Source organism: Anser cygnoides, chromosome 2, assembly GCF_040182565.1.
Source record: "Anser cygnoides isolate HZ-2024a breed goose chromosome 2, Taihu_goose_T2T_genome, whole genome shotgun sequence".
NCBI lineage: Eukaryota > Metazoa > Chordata > Aves > Anseriformes > Anatidae > Anser > Anser cygnoides.
Genome location: NC_089874.1, coordinates 37,179,723 through 37,206,072, shown reverse-complemented (window position 1 = coordinate 37,206,072; position 26,350 = coordinate 37,179,723). Strand labels below are relative to the sequence as shown.

The 26,350-nt window shown below is 38.0% G+C and overlaps 1 protein-coding gene across 2 annotated transcripts in view; it reads right to left on the bottom strand.

Annotated features, from left to right (window-relative positions):
- Positions 1-26,350, bottom strand: part of CHN2 (chimerin 2) — a 165,644-nt gene that overhangs the window by 73,072 nt on the left and 66,222 nt on the right. For both annotated transcript variants that reach the window (XM_048070207.2, XM_048070206.2), the window contains 3 exons: positions 26,311-26,349; positions 19,650-19,705; positions 1,266-1,297 (listed from right to left, as the gene is read on the bottom strand). In XM_048070207.2, coding sequence (XP_047926164.1) covers positions 1,266-1,297; positions 19,650-19,705; positions 26,311-26,349 — 127 coding nt within the window. The remainder of the gene's footprint in view (positions 1-1,265; positions 1,298-19,649; positions 19,706-26,310; position 26,350) is intronic.

Sequence of the window (26,350 nt, the reverse complement as noted above, 5' to 3'; positions counted from 1 at the left end):
TTATTATTATTATTTTCTGTTTCTGTACCTAGAAATTCCTGACTCTCTTTCCAAGCACTACTGAACACTGAGTCAATTACTTGTCAGCTGTTCTGAAATCTTCTTTCTGAGTGGCAATAACTGATGTGATCTCACAAAGGTGATTTCTTGCAATTCCTGCCAGTGCTACTGCTCCACACGCCTATAGCATGCCAACAGGATGGGAGCTGCCTCGGTAAAAGATTGTGGTAATAGTTTTAAAATCCTGCCTAAGACAGCATGATGGGTTACTTAGCTGGGTACTTACTATCTTTGACTCAGTTGTACTTTGGTGGCTAGATCTGAGTTCCCAATTGTTTAAGATAACATTAAAAAATGAAACTACAGTAATTAGGGGCAAGCTGCTGGCTCTTGAGCTTTTTGACAGTAGGAAAGGATCATTAAACACAGATGATGTGTCTGGGATGGAAGAAAAATAGAACACAGGATCTAAGCAATTTCTCCAGCAATAAGGGGTTAAGCCTCAGCAGTAAAGGCCAAATGCCAGCTCTGCAAATGGTGTGTAACCAGGAGATCTGGGTGCCCGCTGTAGTGGCTTTTCCCTTCAGCTCTACCTGCTCAGAGCTCCTTGCCAGTGCCTTTTAAACCTAATCCAGCCCCTTTAAACCTACTCATAGGCAAGAAAACTGCTGAGCATGAAGGAATTGTACTTTAGTGATTCCTTTATCTGTCTTAGAATAGAAAATGCACCAGCTCTCAGGGTATTTTGGACCTTGTGACTTTACCAGGGAGAATAGCATTTTGTCACACAGCAGCATATTTGCATACTTCCATAACCAGGGCTGGGTGTTAGGGTGGAGAAAGCACAGGAACACACTTCATAAGGCAGGGACAGAGACAAGATGCTTCTCTCCTCCCCAGCCCAATGCAGGACCACAGGTAGATTAAAATGACAACCAAAATAAAAGGAAAAAAACACTCAAGACAACATTTTTTTTTTCCTTCCCAAACTGTCCTAAGAAAAGCAACACAAACACGCAGGCTGCAATAATGGCACAGTTCAAGGATTGTGATCAGCAGTACTGGACAGTAACATCCCTAAAATAGTTGGCATTCACGGTATTTAGCTTTCAGCTGAAGTAAAAAGCAAAATGAAATATTTTGAAAATATTTTTTCAGAATGCCATTGTGGTGGTGTTTTTTATTTGTGTGTTTGCTTGCTTCTAATTCTAGTACTACAACTTCCAGATACAGCTAACAGATACTTAAAAGAGAAAGATACTTACTCTCTTCCGTAATACTTTGGTCTGTTTTCCACCTAAATTTTGAAAGAAAAGAAAAAATATTTTAAACACACTTGGTTTTAAATAAGAAACATAAACATAAACTGTGCTTCGTTATTGAATACTACTGCACCCATCTAAGTGCTGAAATTCTGCAGATTCAAAACTGTGACTGGAACATGACACCACAGAAGAGCAGAAAAATGAAACAAGAAGAGGTGTTTTTATTGATGTATTTCTGGAGAGAATAGCATGTATCAATGGTGAAAAAAACCTATGGAACTACACGTAATTGCATAAAATCTGATCAAATAGATAAAGGCTAGTTTACTGTATTTTTTGCCACTCTAACATTTATATAATAAAATAAGACTGTTTTTTTTATACATCCTTTAGCTTCCTAAAAACATTTTTTGCCTATATATGGCAACCAACCAAAGATAAAAAAAATTACTATCCTTGAGAAAAACTGGGTTTTTGGATTTAGATGTAGTCTTAAATTCCTTGAAGTCTCAAGAACTTGAGGGCCTCATCCAAAGTATACCGAAGTTGCTGGAAGAACTCCCAACAATTTTAAAGAGCTTGGAACCAAGTTCTGGGAATGTAATGTTTTTATACAGAAACTTGGGATAGTCTGACTCTTTGATTCATTTCTCAAGCACCAATTTACTCAAGCACTTTTGGTAAATTCTTAAAAAACCAAGCTCCCCAGCCTCATAACCCCTTATTTCTTCTACAGCCTCTGACTTCAGTTTGCCTTGATTGCTAGATTGTCTACTTGGTCTCAACAGTCGCACCTTCTGCATACAACCAACCCATGGACAACCACACCGTGACTTTCTGGATGAAGATTTACATTGCTGCATATGCTGTCATCGACAAATAACCTTCCCGATGCAGTGCATACACTGCTGTGGCGTGCCCTAACTTACTGAATGTAGCGAAGATGCTAAGTGAGGATATTTCCAAGAAATCCATAGCTCCTGGAGAGGGCTGGCAGGTAAATCAGGGAGCAGAACTACAATCTGCATCTCTGCATCTTGGCGGAGGCCGGCGGGGAGGCCGGCAGCTGTTCAGCAGGAGGAGGAGGATGCCAGCAGGGGGCACGTCTTCCCCAGCTTTCACACAGGGGCTGGGGCACTGGTACCTTACCATGTGCAGAAACCGATTCAATTAGTACGTAATTTATTGCTACGTATTCATTTTCTGATTTTAAGGCATTCAGATATATACATTCATTCGAGTGTTGTTATAAGGAGATGCTTTTTCTCTCTAGTCTCCCTTCAGCTTAACAATAACGTCATCCACCTGACTGCAACTTCAGCCAGCATCGTCATGTGCAAGTGCAGCAGGACTCAATAAAAGATATATATATATAAAGTCTCCCAATTATTAAAATAAACCGAGTGAGTGCATACCTGAGTAAAGCTGCCCATGTAAATGGAGTTACTCCTTCATACATAGCAACACACACATGAAAAAAAATTGTGGTTTCAGGACTATTTTATTATTTAGGATAAAACCACTGAATTTTCACCACTTTATCTCACTAGAATCATAGAATCAATAAGGACCTTTGTTCTTGTTTTGATTAAATCTCATTATTTCACTCATAAAAACTTCGAATTGATGAAGGCCTTTTACTTCTCAATAACAAATGCATAAACGTCACTTTTTTTGATTCAATCATCCATACACCATGCACTAAATTGAAGCAGCCGCCTTTGTACCCTGCAGTCACTAAGGCACCAATACAGTGCAAAATGAGCTAAAGTCTGTACAAGATAATGAGAATCTTCAATGGAAGTCCTATGGGAGTTCAATCAAGTCCTTACTGTGCTTCTTTTCCAGCTCGGCATTTCTTTCCTAGCACAGCACTAACAATAGCAGTATCAAACGCTTGAAACTCCTGCCCGAGAATAATACCTTGATGCAAACATTTTGGAGCTCTGAGGGGCAGGAATAAAAGGAAAAAGCAAACACAGAAGAGAAGAGAGAGCAAAATCAGAGGAATTGCCAGTTCCTACAGGTGCTGTGTTTCTGTGTGCATACACGGCAACGCAGAAATGACAGCATATGAATTCAATTTCTTTTTTAAACTTTCCTAGCTCACTTTTCATATGAACATTGGAAATTTGAAAGGAGTGTTAAGGTTTCATGTAAAAGTCATCTGCATCACACAGAAATTATAAGAGATTAGAGAGGTCTTTTGTTAAAAGTGTCACTATTTAAACCAGCCTAGTCATACTCCTGAACACCGCCATATTTTCACTAGTAAAAGAACTCAAGAAAAAAAAAAGCTGTTTTACCACAGAATGAGGATGTTGTTGATATGTTCATCCTGCGTAGCTTGACCTGACCTTATTATCTTGGACCTGTCACCCTTATTAGACCTTTGTGACCCTCCGAAGTATATATTTAGTTGGGAACTTAATTAAAAAATGGGCATCAGAAGCTGAGTTAGGTTTACATGAGACCACCACATGTAATCCTCTCCATGATGGGAAAAAAAGGCCATTTAATACATTGAAAATGGTGAGAAGGAACAAACAGAGGAACCTTCATTCCCACAGTAAGCCAAATAAAACCTTCACAGCACATAAGGTAAAGTGTGACTTTCATTTGGATTTGGAATCTGCTTCTATTTTAAAAATACATTTGCTTTGATTCTGTACACAGAGTAAACCCCACCACTTTCCATCTACATCAGAAATACAAAGAGGTGAGTTACAGAAATACAGAGATGAGTTAGCAGTACTAGCACCCACCCTCAAAATTGCCTGTAAGCACAAGTTCCCTCACAAATACAAAAAAATATGTAGTAACAGTTTAAAAGAATTCTGGAAATACCTCCCTGAGCAAATGGAGGTACATTCTGAATCCCTCTCACAACACCATTTATGCAAAAATCCAGATTTGTCTGTGACATTTTTGTCATTTAACAAGCAACCAACTGGAATGCCCTGCACACTGTGATTTCTGTTTTTCCTGCTGTTCATGAGTTAAAAGATTTGCTTTTCTGAATATCCACACAAAGCCCACCAAATCCTATCTTCTTGCCCTCTCCATAAAACAGACCCCTTTTCTTCAACTCCTTTTTAGTACCCAGGTGTCTAAAATGGCCACAAATGTCAGCGCCTTGTTTTAGGCAAGAAAGATATTGCAGTATTTTGTGAAGTGAAGCTCCAGATCTGCCTGAGCATCCAGGAAAATAAATGCAAGCTACGGTGTACCGCAATCGAAAACCTCTCTTCTCTGCTCACTGCAACCTTTAGCCTGAAATAATCATTAAGCTCCTAACCAACTTCACTGCTAGGAACAAACACGAGGAAACAAAGTTACAGCAAGATAAAAGATCAAAATAACATCAGGGTCTCTAGATCAAAACCAGAATGTTGGACTGAACTTGGAAATAAACCAAAAGCCTACACAATTGATGGAGCAGAAGCTTAAAAGTATCAAAGCAGCCAGTAGTTCTGCTTTGCACCAACTGCAGACTCTGTACAGACTTCAAGGGAAAGCCTATATATCCCAGAAGGCAAAGGTGACTGAAATTCAGCTGGGATTAGCTTTTCCTCTCCTGCTATAAATGGGCTGTCATGCACACACACAAAGTCGGACAGATCAGATGCAGAGAATCCTTCATTGGGGACAGAACAGGGAATCCACAGGTAGACAAGTGACTGCTTCCCTGTGGCACGAGCCCAGAATAAGCAAATTTATTCTGAGGACATGTGCATTTTTTTTTCTTTTTCCTTTTTTAATAGATAATGGGTGATGAAGAACACTTTTATCACTTTTCATATAGTCCTCACAATCTCACAGTTTCCTTGTTGAAAAATGACCACATTTCCCAGGTGGTTTTATACATCATCCTGGCCAGTCTCTCTAGATATTCAGCACTGGGAGAACTGTGAGGGGTTGAATCATTTTGGATTCTTACACAGATAAGACGCAAACAAAATACAAACCCGAAGAAAATTATGTAAGGCAAATAATAGGCCTTAACTTGTGAAAACATGTATTTGCCTTAAAGAGCTCTGCAGCGCGCTTTTACTACTCCCATAGAGAGAGCAAATAAAATGGATTCTCTGTCTCCACTAAAAGTAAGTGACAACTTTCAACTTAAATGTGAGTTGGCAATTTTCAGGCTTAGAAAAAGGTATTATTGCCAATCTCAAACCAAAAATGTTGCTGCAGAGCAGGCCTTTATGGCAATTGCTCCAAAAACTCAGTGGAAAACACTCAAAATTACTACTGAAATGCATAGTTGTATGAATTATGAATTATCAGTGAATGCCAAAATTGTTTAAAACTATAGTCATATTGATCAAGAAGCGTACAGTATGGTAAAACAGCCTTAAATCATTAATTTCAGTAAGGAGTTCAGTACTCCTACAAAACCAGCAACATTCAAAGACATCTAATCCTGAAGCATGCTCAAAGACAAATGAAACCCAGCACAGCTCTGCCAGCTCTCTCCAAAAGCATTTAGGAGCATGTTTGAGAGGCTCTGCATAGTCTTCCCTTGACTCCCAGCCTGCCAAACCAGACTGCCTCTCCCCATCCCAGAAAACAGACTCACCTGTACACTTAGTCTAGTTTTATAAGGTTTTTTTTTTTTTTTTTTTTTTTTTTTTTTTACGATATTACAGCATATTCAAGGTGTGGAATCAGTTGTACTGGGGTTTAAACACAACAATGAGAAGGAAATAAGCCTTCTTCATAAAAACACACTAGCTATCTAAGCTAATCCAATATATTACCTTTACATAATTTTGAAGTTTACTGAATTGTAATGCCCTGGGATTTGTGGCTCCTCTTTTGGCCAGGATGGTTTCACCCTGGAATGACATACTCCTGCTAATGTACAGATTATTGTATTAAAATTCTACACCACTCTGCAAGATAACTCATCACAAAACTACTGGGAATCATGCAGGCAGGAGGTAAGTATGCCCTAATGTGATAGATTTTCATTGCAAGCATCTACATCCAAGCCACACTGCACCGAAGATTTGAAGATGCCCTGAAGAATTCTTTCTGCCAAAGCACTATCACAGAAATAAGATAACTCTAATTTCCAAAAAAATTTAATTTCTCTTCAGCTTCATTGCACAAGACATATTTCTCTATCCAGTGGCCAAAGCTGAAATATGGAAATGTTGGAATGAAAACTAAGAAATCCAAAATCCCTCTCTAGGACAGCAATCTGTCTGTAATTCAGAAGGACCAGCACGCCATAGCATTGTAGGTCTACCTATTTCAACCACTGGTTCAATACAACTATATGGAGAATATGAAAAGGAAAGAATAAGGTGCATGTATAGCTTTTTGTTCATCTCCCCATTATACAGAATGAGCAGAGACACAAGATCCAAGAGTTTAAAATGTCAGTGTGGTCACTTTATTGCAGGCAGTGAGGCATTTACCCAAAGGAAGTTTAATCTAAACATTTTTCTGTTTGGAACAATGTTATTTATTTTTCAGTAATTCTAGTTAACTAGCCATAAATACAATTTTCAGCTCAGTAAAAGAGAAATAGAAGAACTGGAAGAGAAGTCTTCAAAAGAAGCCCAGACTATAAAGAAAACGTAGACTGAATTGTTCAGCTTTTGGCATAATTGTCATGAACCAAGTGCAAACTATTGCCTCAGAATCAATAACAGAAAAGGATTACAGAAAATTGTAAGCACTCATTAACAGTAAAAACAGTATTGGAGTAGAAACTATGCTGTATTTCATTACTTCTTTAATACATTTTTTTGCCTCCCCATCTTTCTAAAAGAAATCTCTGTTTAGATCAATTTACATGTCTAACTTTCCATCCAAATAGGACAAATTATTTTACTTCAATGCCTCTTAAGCAATTTAACTTGGGAAACATTTCTTTTTGCAAGGAAATGTTTATCTGCCCCTTTTTATTACCTTTTGCCTACTTTCTTGCTACTACATTTTCAGGCTTGCTGCCATCAATGTTTTCAAAGAGAAGCAACTCTTGTCCTTGCGAAAAGCCTCACATCATACAGCCTGTTGATAATTTTGCCAGTAGAAGTAGCAGCAGTGTAACTAACATCTGTACTCCCCAACCAAGGATAGGCCAATTATAGGCAGTTAGTATGTGCATACCTAATGAAAAGCTGGTCTTTTCCCCAAAGATTTCCAGTCAATGGCATTCAGTATGACTGATGGGACAGGCTTCATATGACTAGCCTCTCTGGGCCACATAACTTCATGAGTATGTTCATATATTTTGACTACATGATGAGGGAGGAACAAAGACATTCCTCAGAAAGAAATCAACTCTGCATAAGGCACCAGAACATATTATGCATGCACTGTCCATGTTTCAGAGGCTTTCCAGAAAGAAAAATCACATGAACAGTTTTGGAAGTCTGCAGCTTCTTTTGTCATTTAGTCACATAGCCACGTTATGGCCAATTGATGGAAACACATACAGCCACATGATGGTGAGGGACTGTGGTGCCTCTGAGACAAGAGAGTAGCTGGGAGAAAGATGTCAAAAACATTCAAAATACCAGAGGGACAACAACTAGACAGGTTTCCACAGAAAAGCATCCTGGCATCATTACAAATCATAACTTGAACATGAATCAGTGATGCGTCTGTTCCAAAAAACACCAAAACCAGAATGCCACTCAAAGCATTGGGGTATGAAAACAAGAGTGCAGCCAACAAGACACCTTGGAGTAATCCTCTCCTTGCAATTTCCACTCAGAAAGCCTCTAGCTGGAACCCTGAGTGTAGTTTTGGGCACCACATCTCAAGAAAGACTGGAGCAAATAACCAGACGAGCAGGGATTCAGCGAATGTGAAAGACATGAAAAGAGACTAGCTTAAGGAAGAGAAGACAGAGAGGGGCTGTAGCAGACAGGTATGAGAAAGGCAGCCTTTAAGGGGAAATAAAATAATCTGCTCTGTGTATGCTTACTAGACATGGCAAGAAGTAAAGCTGCAAGAAGGATGATTGAGCCTAGATCTTAGGAAAGTGTTAAAAATAATTAAGCACTAAAAAAATAATCAGAGGTGATCATTAAATCTTCAACTGTGGAAGGCTCTAAGAAGAACATATGCAAACACCTCCTCTTGATTTTTGGATGACAAACTCTCGAGTCTGCTCGGGACAAGATATGAGATATAGTCTGTTCCTCATCTCTGCCTGCTCTCAGGAAATCGAGATTAACAAGGAGCAGACTGAATAGGTTATATAAATCCCACATAAAACCACCGCAAGACAATGTCTGTGCCCACCTCTGTGAGGCTCTCAGGACAGCAGGGAGAAGGCAGGGGACTGAAGGGAGTGCTCTAGAGGAGAAGGCCAGGCCGTCAGGTGATGTCACCCCTAACCTAAATAGCATAAAACAGTTTAGATCTGTCAAGCACAGTGAAGGGCCAAATTGTGCTGGATATCTTCAAACGAAACATTCTGCTGTAAAACTTACACAGCTGGGGAGGATACAGGACTGGAATGCTTCACTGTGAGGGAGAATGCAAAAGGAATGACAGAAGTGAAGAACTCAAAAGAATGTTTTTATTAACTGCTGTTCAAAGCTGCACAGCTTCTCTGGTCTGATGGCTTGCTGTAACCTACGGAGAAGGTAAGATGCATAATGATCCTTCCTCGGAAGGACATTGCATCACAAAGAAACGCAGGAAGCTCAGCAGCTCTGATTCTTTCTGTGGCACTTACTGAACGCTGATTTCCATTCTATCAAGGTTATTTCTATCATTTTTGAAGACAAAGAATTTAACAAGAATCGGGTTGGCTTGTTTGCTTGCTTGCGAAACTTTCAAAAGAGCTGCTCTAAGGCATCTTGTATGAGGGTATTTTTAACTTGAGTTAGTTTCCTATCTATGACCTTGAGCAAGCTCCCTCAGTCCAGCATACAATAATCAATACAGCAGACAAAACACTTTAAACTCCAGAAGGTTATAAAAATTTCCCCAACACTGACATCTGCTATAGTCAGTAAAACAGAATACATTTCTGTATACAGTCAGCTCTAACAGGGAAAAGCATAATTGAACAAGAAAAAAAAACAACAACACAAATATTTTGTGACCTAATAAAATAATGTGCTCCTGAATATGAGCTAAAATAAATTGAAATAAATTTTAATCAAGGAAGCTGCTGCTAAACAGTCAGGAGAGACAGGGTCAGGTTCAAACAACTTCCATAGCAAAAGCAGGAGTCATCTATTTTGTTATGCAGTTTCCACTTACACAGTAAGGGCATCATTAAATGTAAAAAGGAAGATCAATGTTACCTTGAATGTTAGATGAAAAATTTAAATATAGTATTTAAACTGTGCTCCCTTTTTCCAAGATTGATATGTTGAGTCATTTAAATGGGAGGCAAAATGTCCCCAACAGCAACAGATAAATGCAGCAATCCATATCAGTACTATAAATGCTGCTTGCACTTCTGTAACCAGTAAGAAGCACTAAAAACCTTCATGACACATGCCAAAACAGTCCACAGTACATCTGCACAAACACACTGTGTTATGTCACCTGCCCTGATGCATCCCCAAAAGCCATGTTTTTTAACCAGGCCACTGTTAGTATTTGATGTAAAAATACGTCCCTCCAGCAAGGGGCCTAGAGAATGTAATTGCAAATTACCAAAGGAGCATTTGTAACCAATCTGCTGCAGACTGATTAGAAACTCAAGTGTGGAGAGGGGATGCAGAAGAAAAATCAGGAAAGGGGACATCAAAACTGAGAGTGGGGTAGGAAGAGAGGGCCTAGATTAAGCCCCTGTTTAGCATCTTGGGGTGTGATATGTACTGTTACGTCATTACACCAGGAGAACATCTGTCCATGGGGACACTGGAAGGATGAAAGCAAAAATCCAGGGAGAAAGAAGAATATTCATTCAGTTAATCTCCTGTCACTGACTTCATGAATACTTCTGCTCTGTACTTGGGAACAGCTGACACCACTCTTAAGTCAGGCTACTTACAAAATCTGAACAGTAATAAAGGAGTTCAGCTACTGCTAGCTACTTTTCCCAATTCTGAAAAAGGTGGAGGTCTTATTAGATCTGCCAAATACTAAGTGGGAGAGTATTTCCCAAATGATGAGCAATCGGGCAATTTAGAGTTGCTTTCACTTCAACGAAGCTGAATAGTTTGATAACCATCAGATATAGTGTTCGGAAAAAACACCTCTCTCTCACAGACACACACGTTACTTAGTTGAAATACATATTATTTTGTCATGATGGTATTTCAATTAGATATGCAAATATCTTGGAAACAAAGGGTACATATAAATTTACATTGCAAACCTTCTGAATTTCCATTTTGAACCCTGGAAATTCAGGATTCCTTGTTTGAAATCAATACAAACTTCACTACAATCATACCTACAATAGAAGTGTGTAACTGGCTGATATGATCATTCTCTGTGTATGTATATATATTTATAGAATCATAGAATCATAGAATATCCTGAGTTGGAAGGGACCCATAAGGATCATCAAGTCCAAATCCTGGCACCGCACAGGTCTGCCCAAAAAGTTTAGACCATGCGACTAAGTGCACAGTCCAATCTCTTCTTAAGTTCAGACAGGCTTGGTGCAGTGACTACTTCACTGGGGAGCCTGTTCCAGTGTGCGACCACCCTTTCGGTGAAGCTCTTCCTGATGTCTAGCCTAAACTTCCCCTGCCTCAGCTTAACACCGTTCCCACGGGTCCTATCACTGGTGATAACGGAGAATAGGTCACCTGCCTTTCCACTCCCCCTCGCAAGGAAGTTGTAGACTGCGATGAGGTCTCCCCTCAGCCTCCTCTTCTCCAGGCTGAACAGGCCCAGTGACCTCAGCCGCTCCTCATACGCCTTCCCCTCTAGGCCCTTCACCATCTTCGTCACCCTCCTCTGGACACTCTCCAACAGTTTAATGTCCTTTTTGTGCTGTGGTGCCCAGAACTGCACACAGTACTTGAGGTGAGGCCGCACCAGCGCAGAGTAGAGCGGGACAATCACCTCCCTCAACTGACTAGCGATGCCGTGCTTGATGCATCCCAGGATACGGTTGGCCCTCCTGGCTGCCAGGGCACACTGCTGGCTCATATTCAACTTGCTGTCAACCACAACACCCAGATCCCTCTCTGCGGGGCTGCTCTCCAGTTTCTCGTCACCCAGTCTGTACGTATAGCCAGGGTTGCCCCATCCCAGGTGCAGGACCTGGCACTTGCTTTTGTTAAACTTCATGTGGTTGGTGATCGCCCAGCTCTCCAATCTGTCCGGATCTCTCTGCAAGGCCTTTCCACCCTCATCCGAGTCCACAACTCCTCCAAGTTTGGTGTCGTTGGCAAATTTGCTCAAAACACCTTCTAGTCCTACATCCAAACCATTTATAAAAACATTGAAGAAGACAGGCCCTAAAATGGAGCCTTGAGGGACCCCACTAGTGACCATCTGCCAGCCAGATGTGGCCCCATTTACCACAACCCTTTGAGCCCTGCCTGTCAGCCAATTGCTCACCCATCGTATGATGTTTTTGTTTAGCTGTATGCTGGACATTTTGTCCAGTAGGATCCTATGGGAAACCATGTCAAAAGCTTTGCTGAAGTCCAAAAAGATTACATCGGCTGGTTTTCCTTGATCGACTAGATGGGTGATCTTATCATAAAAAGAAATCAAATTTGTTAGGCAGGACCTACCCCTCATGAACCCATGTTGGCTGGGACCAATGACTGCATTGTCCCCCAGGTGCGCTTCAATAACTTCAAGGATCATCCTCTCCATAATTTTACCAGGCACTGATGTGAGACTGACAGGCCTGTAATTGCTAGGGTCTTCTTTCTTACCCTTCTTGAAAATTGGCACAACATTTGCCAGCTTCCAGTCCAATGGGACCTCTCCAGATTCCCAAGATCGTTGAAAAATAATTGAGAGAGGTCCCGGGATGACGTCAGCCAGCTCTTTAAGCACCCTGGGATGAATCCCATCCGGACCCATGGACTTATATGGATCCAGGTGGAGCAGCAAATCCCGCACACGTTCAGGGTTGGTTGGGAGTTTGTCATTCCCACTGTCATGGTCCTCCAGCTCAGGGTACCCTGGGTCCCGAAGCTCATCATCAGTGTTGAAGACAGAGGCGAAGAAGGCGTTAAACGTCTCTGCTTTGCCTATGTTATTGTCTGTGAGGAGACCCTCTCCATCTAGTAGCGGACCTATGTTTTCTTTGGTTCTCCTTTTTCTGTTCACATATCTAAAAAAACCTTTTTTATTGTCTCCCACAGACATGGCCAGCTTCAACTCTAGTTGGGCTTTGGCCATACAAATTTTCTCCCTACAATGTATATATATATATACACGTGTGGCAGGATAGGAAGTAAGATACACAGATGAATACAGACAGTAAGTAAATTTTCTGTATTCATTCATATGAAGAAATAAGAATTCACCAGCTGCTCAGTTTTCTGTGTCCTAATCTTGAATCTAGAAAAAGACATCAGACATCTCACAAAGTATCAGTCAGAGCAGACACAGTGAAACCCCTACTACATATTATTTTAACCAGACACAAGGAATACTGGCCTAAATTGGAACAGATATGTAAATCTATACAAGCACACAGAATTTTCTCCTACACATAGGCTTATTGATAAACTTTATCTAAGTTGAGATATGGAACAAACTTTCATTTATTTTTATTTGAAAACTACTTAAATTTGACATCGTGCCAAACTAAAAAGAACCAGATGAAAAGATTAATATATAACAAAGATAAAAGGAAATAAAAAAGTAAAAAGGAGAATAGCAAAATCACAAACCCACACATGCATCACACACTGTCAAGGAGAAATGAAGAGGAGGGAGAAACTTCCCAAGGAAATGTTCAATCAAAACAAGAGGGACAATTAGAAAGTTCATCAGTCCATAAAGACAGCTAGATATAGCTTTTGCTCATTAAGCAGTAGTTGCCACCTTGTCTTTCAAAAAGATGGCTTTACCTATTCTATTTCGTAATGGTCAAAAACCACACCAACTGATTCATACTGTATTTCTCTGACAAAGAGGAACATCAGACTAATTTGCAAGTTGTAACCTAGAATATTTGTAAATCAAGCCTGAAGAAATTCAGTTGGAATAGACAAACCTATTCTATAAGTTTTAGCTATGTTTCAATGAAAATTAATTATCACATCTGCAGAACACTTAGCAAACTTTCCTCTGCTCAGTAATCAGTTGACTGTTGGAGTCAAGATGATGTGCCTTCACCTGAATGTTCCACAACCCTACTACTGCTATGGGGGGAGACCTGATGTACTCTAGGAGAGAAGAGATTTCCTGTCAGTCTGTAAAGTGTCCTGAAAAAAAAAGAAAGGCAACTTTCTCTGATGTGAAGAATACAAGTGAATTTTGGGCAAGCAATAGTCTAGCCTCCCTTCTTTCTTTCATCCAATACTGCAAATCACAGGCATTCTGTGGGACAAAACCTACTATGAAGATACCATAGAAAAATACAGTTGGGTGAAATCCCACAATTTATACATAGTAGGAAAACCTACATGTGGTCATTCTGGAGAGATGTTGGTTACAATACATTTAATGATTCTCTGGGTTCTCCACCCCAGTTTAACCAAACACATTTCGTGGCCTTCAACTGTTTTCAGTCCCTTCTAGCACAGCCAGGCTTTCTACTTTAACAACAGATTTCAGCTGACAAACTTTCCCCCCAATCAACGTCTATTCAAAACTGCTCTTAAGCTCCACTTGCAACCCGCAGACTACTGCTGTGTCCTCCTTGTTAACTTTTGTTTCTGTCATAAAGATAGGATTATAAAAACACAATTAAAGCAGCAGCAATACTATAAGAATTTGAAGATATAGGCTCCATTAAGTCTTATATGTACAAACATTTTCATTAATGAAAATAGGTTTTGGAACAACTCTGCTCATTTTCATTTAATTGCTGGCTAATGGGGTCTCTTGGTGTGTCACTGTGTGTGTTCTGAGGTTTCTTTCTAAGAAAAAGATAATATAATATTATGAATAATTCTAGATAAGCACTCAGGACTGACAGTAAGAGACACCTTCTCATGATACTGTAGTCTTAAGCTGCCTGACTTTTTGCAGTAGAGTGATTTGAACAAGTGCCATGAAAATTCCCATTTACTCTCATTATTTACCACCAATTTTATGGCCAATTTCAATGCCTATTACAGCTCACTAGTACTTTACTGCAGTATGGACATTGTTCTTAGAAATATAAGGGCAGAGGAAAAAAGAAAATATTCAGCTTGTAAAGGTCATTAAGTGAGCAGAATAAGGGAATTCATGAAAGACTTATTGCAATAATTAAATACTTATTATCCAGTCAGATATGCTCTGCAAACATCTTACTAAGGCTTAAATTCAATAACCTTGCTCAAGCTTACCTGATTCTGGAACTGATTGTTTAAAAGCTTTTTTTCTTTCGTACAATTATAAGATATTCTTGTACCTGAAAGTAGGACTTAGAAAAAGCAACTAGCATCTTTTAAAGAACTTTTTAATATTGCTATTATTTAAATGATAGTCTGCTAATTGTATTATTATTAGCTTGAATCCCATGCTTCAGAAGACTCTTTGAGGATAACTGTGTAAAGAACAATTTTCAGTGGGTCAGTTTTGGAGATGTGTAATGATCCTGTATGTTCTCTGCTAGCACCGTACAAGGTGGCAATATAATTATAAACCTGTTAGTGACCATTTCAACAGTAATGCTCTATGAAATGACACTAACTAAATACTTGTTTTGATGAATCTGGGTAATGGATATCCAAAGGGTCAAAACAGCTCTGACCCTCTGGATGGTTAGAGTGAAAGATTCTCAGATTCACAGTCTAAATATGTCATCAGTATTTTGTTTCTTAGAATCATGTAAGCAAAGAAAAAGGTATTTTATTTTTATTTTCTCAAGGAAAGATTCCCCTTTTGTAACCATATTTTCTTTTAATCAAGGAACCATAATTTTGATGCTTTAAAGGCAGAGAAAATCACTTCTGCTTCTGACACAACCTATTTGGAATTCAGAACAAGGAGGAAGGCAATTAACTGACATTTTTCTACATAATAATATAAGTTAAGGCTCTGAGGCTTTTCCTACACTAGGGAAATTCAGACAAGTTTCTCACTGTTGCTGACACTGGCTTGGCCAAAGCACTGCTAGGAACATGAAAGGTCTAAAGCAGACAAACTCACTTGCCTCAAAAACTGCTGTCAGCAACTAAAACTTGCTTGGAAAAGGAGTTGCATTCACAGGTATGAATACCTGAATGATGCTACACATGTAATCCAAGCCTATTGTTTACCAGTAGTTACCAAATATGTTTCATATAATGTCACCATCCTTCCTTCATTCATTTACTTTGTTGAAGCTTCAATTTCTTTAAAAGATATTTTAACTTTGAATACAATACTACTAAACTATTTCTTAAAACTATTTTTTAAATGGTACTTCAGAATAAAAACAGGAAGTCGAACAATTGAATTATTTTCTGTGAATGCCATTTTTGATGATCATTTCTGTAGACAAAGTCCTAAAAGATGCTTTATAATATGGCTTCCTCATAAAATGAATCTGATTCATTGGCACCTATCATCACACTTGCATCTGCAAGCACAATATTTAAGAGCTACTTTCCACCTGAATGGTGCTTTTAAACTAAACTTTTTTCTATTTAAAAAATAAATCATTAAAACATTGCTGGAAGGAATATGGCTACAAATGAGGATATTGGCAGAAATCCAATGTTATTGGGAAGGTAGATATTCACACTACTCATGCTGCCAGTGGTGATTAATTAAAAGCCGTTAGATACCTGAAGCCTTAACAGTTCATTCAATATGATTCCCATTGCAGGAACGACCTGCTTTTGCTGACAATATATTTATGCAGGCAGAAAAGAAAAAGAAAGTCATGGTAGCAGAGCTCAAAAACACAAAGATATAAATGTTCATGTTTTATTTACAGTCCCACTTTTTATTCTGTGTGGTTGTATATCAGGGAGAGGTGATTTCTGTCTCCACAGTATAGTTAATCAGGAAACCCACACAAATCAGGTGGTAGAACTGCAGAGATCTGAGCCTAAAACCTTTGTGACTACGGAGCAACGGAGAGGTAACGGAGTAGCAAATGAATGCAGACAATGTGGAAGACAGCAGTAGAAAAAATAGAGGAATGATGAAATTGCCAAGTGATGAAAGCAAAAACAACCAACCCTTCATGAGTTTATCTCTTGGTGCTACAGATTTTGTTTTCAGAAAATGCTTGAATTTCCTTGAGAACATGCAGAATTCAGCAATTATGAATGAAAGACATCTTCCCATGAGCATGAAGGATTTAAAATAATTTGCAATTTTTACCACATTTGCCTGAAGTAATTTGAATCCTAAATTACACAAGAGAACACCCTCAAAAAGTCCAGCTCCTATATTCACATGGAGAAAGAAATCTTTTCACTGTCATTCACACATCCTGCTGACACCTGCTCTGCAGATGTCCTGCTCTGCAGATGTTGGATGAGCATTATGTTGCATACTAAATATCTATCATATTGCCAATTACTATATTTTCCCACTGATGACAATAAACTAGATTTTCAGATTTTCCTATGTAACCGACCAAAATCCAACATTAATAAGACACAGCCTTTAGTGAAGCAAGCCTATACATTCATTAAAATACACTAAAGTCAAACTAAAAGGAAGAAAAACTCTAAAACTACCCACCCTACAATCTGTATATTAAGGAGAAGCTAACAGTTGCTATGAGAATACAGTGCTGAATTTTCCCTTTAAAATAATCTGTGATGTTCTGTAACACCAATATGTAGCTTTACTTTATATAAAGCGAATAATAAGAACCACATGGAACAATCTAAACATCACGATGCCACCCCAGCATATAAATAAATACAGAAAAATGAAGCAAATCATCAGTGCTCTAATATGATTTTTGGGGGGGCTTTAGGGCTAGTGAATCTGTTTCTATCAGTCGGGTCTATGAACTCATACAGTTGACCTATACAAATATTCAAAATCCAAATAAATAGAAATCAATCAAAGATCACATTTGTGGGAATTCATACTGCTTTAGAATGAAGCTTCTTATTTTCAGTTGTTTAACTAAATTAAAACAAACAAACAATCAAAACAAATCAAAATAGGACTGTCTTCGGTCTACAAAGTGAGCCACTAAAATGGCTCATTAGTCACAAACAAACCCAAATTATATGAATCAGACATCTTTTTTACTTTTTTGTTATGCACTGCTTTGACAACTATTTATTTGTTTGGCTAATACAATATGATCTAAGCTTTCTTTTGCAGAACTTTAGAAATGTCCTGAACAGGAACTAAATAATGTATGGTATTTAAACATCAGGAAAAGGAAGCAAAGGATAACTTCAGCTGTATATAACATGTTTTTTTATCTAAGGAAACTTAGATTTCAAACTAAATTTCAATATAGTATGATGGTGAGAACTTCACAACTGCACATCTATTCCACTTATTTATGTAGATACTCCTGTTTCTAGAACAAAAATATAATTGCTGTTCCACTTTAAAATCACATTCTACCTTCATCCAAATTTTCATTCATGTAGGCAAGCTAAAAATGTTTTAATTAGAGTTAGCATAACAAATTTTAGCTTAAATTAATTCAGACTAAGTCATTTGTATTCCCACGAAGATGAATTGAAGTGGTAGGCAAGGTTCCTCAGCAGTCAATGCTTATCATTCAGATTTTCTGAAGACAAATTCTTCCTCAAAGTACTTCCAGTATGAAAAAGATAAGTAAGATAATGGATAAACTATTATCTCATACAAAGTGAGAAACTCCTCTATGGCTGCATTGGAAATAAATAAATAATTCGCCTTAATTATTTTCAGCTGTACCACTAATAGTTTAATACCTATTATGCGATACTCAGCAAAAATTTTAACACTCTTTCCTTTTGAAAATACCATGGCCATGGAGACCTACCTATCATTTGCTTTGCACGAGAATGTTGGAGAGGAAAGTCTTGTTACAACTGTGCAGCACACGTGTGCTGAAGTCCCACAGGGCTACAGTTTGCTCCTTCTTTCCAATCTTTGTTTTTGACAGGGAGAAAGAATTACATGAGGGTTCACCCACTCACATGTTTTGCTTTCCCTTCTGACCATCCTGCACACGTGTCTTGGGAACATCCAGAACTGACAGAGTTTGTAGGCTTTTAGTCTGAGGCCAAGATCCTTCTCACCCTACTCTGAAACAATTAGTAAATGGCACTTGAGAAAAGAATGCAATGCCCTTTTAGTGAAGGTACTGGGTGGACTCAGGAAAACTGGATTCATTTTCTGGCTTTGCAATGTCTCTTCTTCATGACCCTGGGCAACTCACTTAATCTACCCTTGCCTTGGTACAAAACTTCCTGCTCCACACAAAACTGCTCTCATTCTGCATCTGTTGATATTTGACAGGCATTTTTCTAGGGCTCTACTTCAGTGGGTACACAGTGTGGGAAGCAGGTCAAAGCTCAGGATTATATTTGAGAAAAGAGCTATATATCATACCCATGATCGTCAGTTTCTATCTCCTTTCACATAATCTTTTATACCTCGTGTAATCACTTCATGCGTTCAGTATTTCTATTACTAGCATTACATTTCTATCTGCACAAAATTTGCCCCTGACATTATAGAAGATAAGGCTATCACAGTTTTATTGATTGAGCAGAGAAGCCTACATATGTTTTCAATTACTATTACGCAGGGCAGTTTGAGGAGCTAACATATTTAACTAAGTAGAGATGGAGAAATACAGTAAAAGAAAACAGGGAGACAAGATGACCCAGCAAAATGTTTGTTCCTATGTATTTTTTATTATTTTTCAATCTTTAAAGCTTCTGTGACAGAACCAAATTCTCCAGCTATCTATTTTAACTTGAACTTATTTTTCACTTTAACTTGAACTTAATTTTTGGCAAAATGTATTCTACAAACTGGAACTACATGAATTGTGTTGAAACACATCGTGCATACTTTAATATGCAGATGCAGGAGGAAAATACACCTTCTGCTGCTCCATTTTGACAAAGAAATACAAAACTTGAGGTAGTATACAGAAAAGCACAGTAAGCAATGATTAATGAGTATTTCTCTAATGAAGGTGCTCCTAGTGGTAGAATCAGGCCTCCATGCCTAATTAGCAAATATTAAACTGCTTCAATTAATGAACTTTAAGGAAAATGATTATTTAAAATAATGGCTTAGAAAAAGTTAAAGTGAATACTACACCCAGACCGTACAAAAGATTTTCAGTAATAATACTCTGCTGACAATTCATCAGATTTAACAAGGTGCAATGAAAGAGGAACTGACCTCCCGAGGACAGATGATTCTCTTGGGACGTGGTGCTTCTTGTTGTAACTGATACACTGTCAAAGACAAAAATGTACAGATAATTAGAAGACTGCAACATACACAAACTTTTATTCAGATGAGTCTTTTAGCCAGAGGCTGCAGAGAAAAATGCAAATGCAAAGGAAAAGACAGCAAACTGAGGTATTTAGGTTTATGTAAGTCATTTACATGAAAATTGGTTGCTGACCTGCAAACTAGTAAAACTGATTATTGTTTTAACCCTTAGAATCCTTATCTCCTTTTATACTTGTTACTCTGTGTCTATACTGGGGAAAAATAGCTTGAAGAATTTGTTAGGTGTTTCTCAAGATTAAATCTCACTTTTGCATATACTGTGGTTGAAGAACAGAGTGGTTGAATGCTTACTAGCAACGCACTTTTCTTTTTTTTTTTTTTGGATAGGCCAAGAAAAAGTTCAGCCCATTTGAAAGACCTCACCACAATCTCATAATTTATTTCTTTTTAAAATTTGCTGGCAACTACTTATGAGCAAGCGAACATTCCTTTCAGAGCAATTACGCCACATTCAAATGGCCCTGGATCAATTTTGTGAATCTTCTGAGGACTTCAGGAGAGAGATATGAGGCCAGGGGTAGCCGCTGAACCCTGGCCCCCAGCCTCTTCACTTCTTGTATTTAATGAGATCCTTTCCTTCCTTTCCACTCAAAAGTCATGAGAGGGAGCTGACATACAGTGACAGTAATCAATTCCAGCGCAGACAGACTGTCTCTCCATAACTCCAGTAAAAATCCCAAAGGTTTGGATTGCTTCCCTTGAGGAAGGCCTTCTGTATGCTGTATTTGGAAAGATCATGTTGTGTCTATGATTTTTTTTTCTTTTTTCTTTTTTTTTTTTTGAAGACCAAGTTTCTAGGACAGGGTTCTTCATAATGCTTGTGAAGCTCAGAATTATGCTTGTGAAGCTTAGTCTTGAAAGTTGGTAGATTATGGGAGGAAAATAAATGCTGGTTGGTTTGATAAATGCTGGAGCCCTGTTCCAGAAAGGGAATGGAAATACTAGGTATTACTCTTCAGCACCTTCTCTTCAAATGGGGCTAGGAGAAGCTGCAATGAAAGCTGAGAAGCATGGAAGTCCTCAGCTTGCACCCAAGTTTGTCTCTTAGGGAATACAAAAGCTTTGGGGACCAGGCTAATATCAAGGAAAAAGGCTAATATCATGGGAAAAACCCATATCCTCTCCCTTTCCCAAGCCAATCTTTATGCCTGGTTCATAAGAGGGACATATCAAGAGAATTCATAATTCCTCATATCCCCTGTCAGTTTTAATGCATATGGACGTATTCCAGCTCAGAATCTGTACTAAGAATTTGGATTTAACCTGCTTCACTCAGCACTGCCAGACCTACCACTACTTTTGCTCAAGATTTATGATAACTAGTGGTCTTTCTTACCTCTTTCACTTGTGTCATGGAGTAAGATTCAAAACTTTCCTTCTACACTTTTCTGATCGAATGAAATGTGCATCCAAAAGAGTTGTCAAGCAAAGCATGAAAACTTTGCTTCAAAAATCAGAGACTGTTTCTTAAAACTCTATCTGTTCTGCAGCCCAGTATCAGGATTTTAAGAGGCCATTTCTGAATGTTTGAAATTCAGCATAATGTCTAATTCAGCAAGGTACTGATGCTTAATGCTAAATATACTAAAGGAGAAAATAGTAACTTTTTTCTTCCCCCATGCATTTCCAGTAGAGAAAAGGAACTCTATGGATTCAAAATATTGTAAGAATATGATTGCTTCCTCACCATTTAAAGCGAAAGATCTATTTCCCCTATTTATTCATTTAAATTTTAATTGAAAAAATATACTTCATAAAAATCCTATTTTTCAATAATCAAAACCATTAACTGACGTAGCAAATTAAGTTAACAAAGCTGTTTCTAAAACAACCTCGATAGCTGCTGTGTAAAAGAAATTAGTCTGACAAACACATATGATGCCTATATCTTGTGATAGGTTGCATTTAAAAGAAATGAAAAAAGTAAAGAGCTCTTTGAAATGACCAAAAGGATCAGTGAGGCCGATATCACTGCAGAAGCAAGGGTGGGGAGAAGAGTCAGCATTTCACAAAACAAAGGAGGAAATGACTAACAAGAGAGGGCATTTATATGAAAGACTTGAAAGCAAAAACAGAAAACTGTATGTTGATAGGATGCAGTGGGATGAATCAGTGCAGGGATTCATGATGAGTACTAGAAGGACAAATCATCTTAACAACTGTGTTTTGAATAGACTGTAGAAGGTTGCTGTCATTCTCAGAGAGGCACGAGTAATTAATCTGCACAATAATCTGCATCGAGAAAGACATCTGATTTAGAAATACATCACAGGAAAATAAAATAAGATTATTACTATACAAATAAATAATAATAATAATAATAATAATAATAATAATAATAATACTCTACACGCTGCCTTAAATGTGCAGGATGATAAAATGGCCCCAGGTAACAAGCATGTCTGAGCTTGTGAATGGTGGTAATCACAGAAAACATCATGAATGGGAAATGATTTCCTGGAAAAGATAAAACATTCAGATTTGGCCATATTAGCTTTGAATAGAAAGACATCAAACAGACAGCCCAGTGGAACTGCTACAGAGAGATGCAGAACCATTAGACTGAGGGAGAAAAGACAGACTGGGAAGAGAAAGAAAGGGCTGAGAATCACCACCTCTGTTCAACGGGAGAGAAACAGCAGGGACAGACAGGCAGACAAGAATACCTGGAAAAGACACACAGCAGGGAAAGGATGGGGAAGGTAAAAGAGCAGTGAAAAGCCACATAAGTGAAGAACTAGGAAAAGACAGTATCTCACAGACTGAGGTATTATGGAGGAAAGCAAGTATGATGCTACGGAAAGCTGTGTTCTTCTCTGGAAAGGTTCTCTCCTGTTTCTGCTTCGAATGATTGCTATATGAAAATCTGCAGATGAGTACGAATACAAGTGAAATATTATGGCTAAGGTGACTCAAAAAAAAATGTGCCCTACAGCTAAGTTCCAATGAGCATAGACACCTCATTAAGTGACCTCATTTTCAGAAGTGCTGAACATCCTGGAGCTCTGCCTGATTTCATTATATGTGCTGGGCGCTCACCACTCAGGCTGATGCTGCTGAGACCTCAGCTGAGTCCAGTGGATGGTCAGAAGTTCAGAAAGCAGTTGACCCTTACTTACTCACTTGCTCCAATGACAACAAGCCTTAACTTTCTGCCTCATTTTCCCCTCATTGATGCTGAAAGTCTTAAAACAGAATCCAATTTATAAGGATATGGTTGACTGAAATAATACAAAAACATACTTATTTAATACAGCGGTAAGCAGCAATTGACATCTGATCCAGTCTATCTCAGCATGTAGAACTGAGAGGCAGGTTAGAGACAAACTCACTTTGGTTATGAAAAAAGATTACACTTGAATGAAATGATGCACTATTATTTTAGCCCTGAGAAAATTAACTTCATAAAAAATCAACTGCATGCAAAAAGAAAATGTATTATTACTGCTTAGAGAACAGCACCAGACCAGGATTAGCTTTTCAATCCTGCATTAGAAGCAAATGCACAGTAATAATACAGACAGAATTTTGGACCAAAATGTAGCAGTGCAATGGAAAAAAACAAGCATCTTTTAAATGTCCCTTAAACAATCTTTATCAGTTTAATAATTCAAATATCTTGCCAATGTTCATAGCATCATAATCACCAAGGAGCATATAAAGGTAACAAAACTTTAATTGATTATAGAATTTCTAGGGGAATATTTCTTTGAGATGTAAAGTAACTAGTTGGAATCTCTCTCTCTCTCTTTTGTTCCAGCTACAGGATGAGACTTGTGTACCAGAATGAATAAGACAAATTATACAATATATTTTAGAGAGAACTGTCTAATTATGAAATCTGCTCTGTGTAGGTAACAAAGGGGTGACGTGAAAGTCAACACTTACTCCTCTTCTGCCAGGGAAGAAGGACTATCACCACTGTCTTCATACTGTTTTTTCAATCTGCAGTGTGCCAGGAACTTGAGCTTTCTATTTTAACTCATCTGTGACTACTGCTCAGTGATGCTCCAATGGAGAGGAAAAAATCGTATCATTGCTTTTATAAAGCAGCAAAGAAATACACTGCCTTCTGCCTGAGAGTGTTTCATAGAGTTCCTTAGTCTTACCTGTTTGTCCTCATCTTATTCAGGCATTTATCCATGTGCCCAGCTTGAACAATATGAACTGTCCTATTTCTGCAGAATTACTCACATAGCTTAATTAGGAACCTAAGTGCATGGCTGAAATAAGGCCTTAATTTCTAACAAAAGTGAGTCTCACGCATTGTGCATATTATATGAAGAAGGAAGAAAGCAAGGGAACTTTACAAGGAGCTGAACCATGGCATCAACTGATACCACACTGCTTCATTCCAGAATATGGATCTGTGAAACCTATGTGCCTTCTAACAGGCCTTGATAAGCAAGTGAAGGTCTTTGACATTAGAATCCATCTTTTCCAAATCCAGCTGAAATAACCCTGTGAATTATGCCAAGTATAACATGTGGATTCTGAAAGTTGTTCCACTTTGACCAGCATTTGCCCATGGATTTGCGGAATACTGTTTAATTGAATACTTCACCTGCAAAACCAGGAAAATTTGCCTCTGTTGAAAAGCTAGGTTTGAAGCATTGATTACTATGTCAATAAAATACCACAAAGAGCATCTAAATTTATGCATCAGTTTAAAAAGAAGTCAAAACTGTATGCAAAATATCTTAAAAGTAAGTTAGAAAATGTTAAAAAAATAAAAAGTTACTAGCTAAAATACATTTAAAACAGTTGTTAAATAGGCAGTAAACATAAATTGCCAATAGTAAAATATACAAACTAATTTAAAACTGATGAGATACAGGAGTAGATTGTATCATAGATGAATGCTATCATTAGACATAATTTCTATAATTAATTTACCAGATTGTGATCTTTTTAGCAGGGTAAAGAAGCATATTTTACCAAACACTGCAATGAAAAACATATGTCTGTGGCTAAGCAGTCTCAGCAGTAAATATCTGTAGCCTTAAACTGCTATCTGCATTTTGGAGCTGTGTAACTTTTTCCAAGGTCATTCATGCATGGGGTTGAGATGTTGATGCTATGATGTTGTCACTACCACAATATTGGCATCCTACATACATGTGAATAGAAAATTATATATTCATATTCTATTAGTTTATTTATTTATTTATTTAAGTTTCCTGGAACTATGTGTGCTCTTGGGCAAAATTAACCAAACTTTTTCACTGCATGCACTGACCTGCCTGTTGCACTAGTGAGGTGACTAAGAGAAGGTAAGTAAAGGCATGTGCATATTCCCCCCCCCCCCCTTTTTTTTTAAATGAAAACTTCCTTAAAGGAAACATCTGTTATTTCAAATCCTAGTCTCGTCAGAGTCAACAGGATATTTTCCACTGATTTTGATTTAAGCCTGGTTTCTCTTCTAAAAGAATACACTCAAGTGTCTACTTTTCTCCAAGTGCTCTAAAAAGTACACTGGAATTGTCCATCTAAAAGAAATACATTCCTGTTGACCATATATTTAAAATACTGCATCAACAAAAATAAGTCTCTAGAAAACTGTTCTAAGAAGCAATCGATAATTAGTTTTGTACTCAAATTTTGGATGAAAGAATCCTAGTCCATTCTGAGGCAGATTGCCATTCTCATGTAGATGTTTTTGAAGCCATCAAGGTAGTTTAATGTGCATATAAGTGAAGCCAACAAGTTTACTCAAGTCTTTAAAGTTATACATGTACACACATGTAACTACTGTGATCCTTGTCTTTTTGTACTTCCATTTTTGTAATGGTACTGTACTGTATTTGAAGTTGCCATAATAAAAGGTTCAGCTTTTGCTTGGGATAGTTCTGTATCCAAAAACAGTGGGAAAAATATTCAAAGCTACAGTTTCATTGAAGCTTCAGTAAGTGTTTGAAATAAAAAGATCAAGGGTTTAAAAGGCAGTATTTTGTCTTAGATCTGTGCTATTTTATTAGAAAATACATCTGAAACAACACCAAAAAAAACCCAAACCATAAAACATGCACTTCCGCTCTGCACTCCAAATCACTTTTCTAATGGCAGACAGGAAGGTTCTAAGAACTGATAATGGTGTCTCCAACTTCTAAACTACCACTTCAAAAATCAGCTTATATTGCTAAGGATCAAAAATATTATTGTTTTAAAGTGAGCTGGTGACCCATGTAAGAAGACAAGTATACTCAAGTCTGACCTTTAGTAAACACATGAAACATTAACCTCTACCTTTGGAGCCCTTCTTGAAAATCTCAATGTAGGAGCCATGAAACCCAGGATTTCCACATTAGTGAGGCAACCCAGCTGTGACTCTTAACACTGCTGAGTCTTGCTCTGTAGAGACCCAGAACAGTTCAAGTTTCACTGTTGTCCAATTTAGTAATTTCTACAGGCACCTAACCTAGTACATTTATGTCTTTTATTTATCTATTTATTTATTTATTTATTTTTAACAAAGAAAGAGAAAAGAAGTAACTGTGACACCATGGCAAAGTACTAAGATTACTCCTATTTCTAGTATACTCACAATATGATTTCCATATTGGAGGCTGGTATTCTTCAGCATC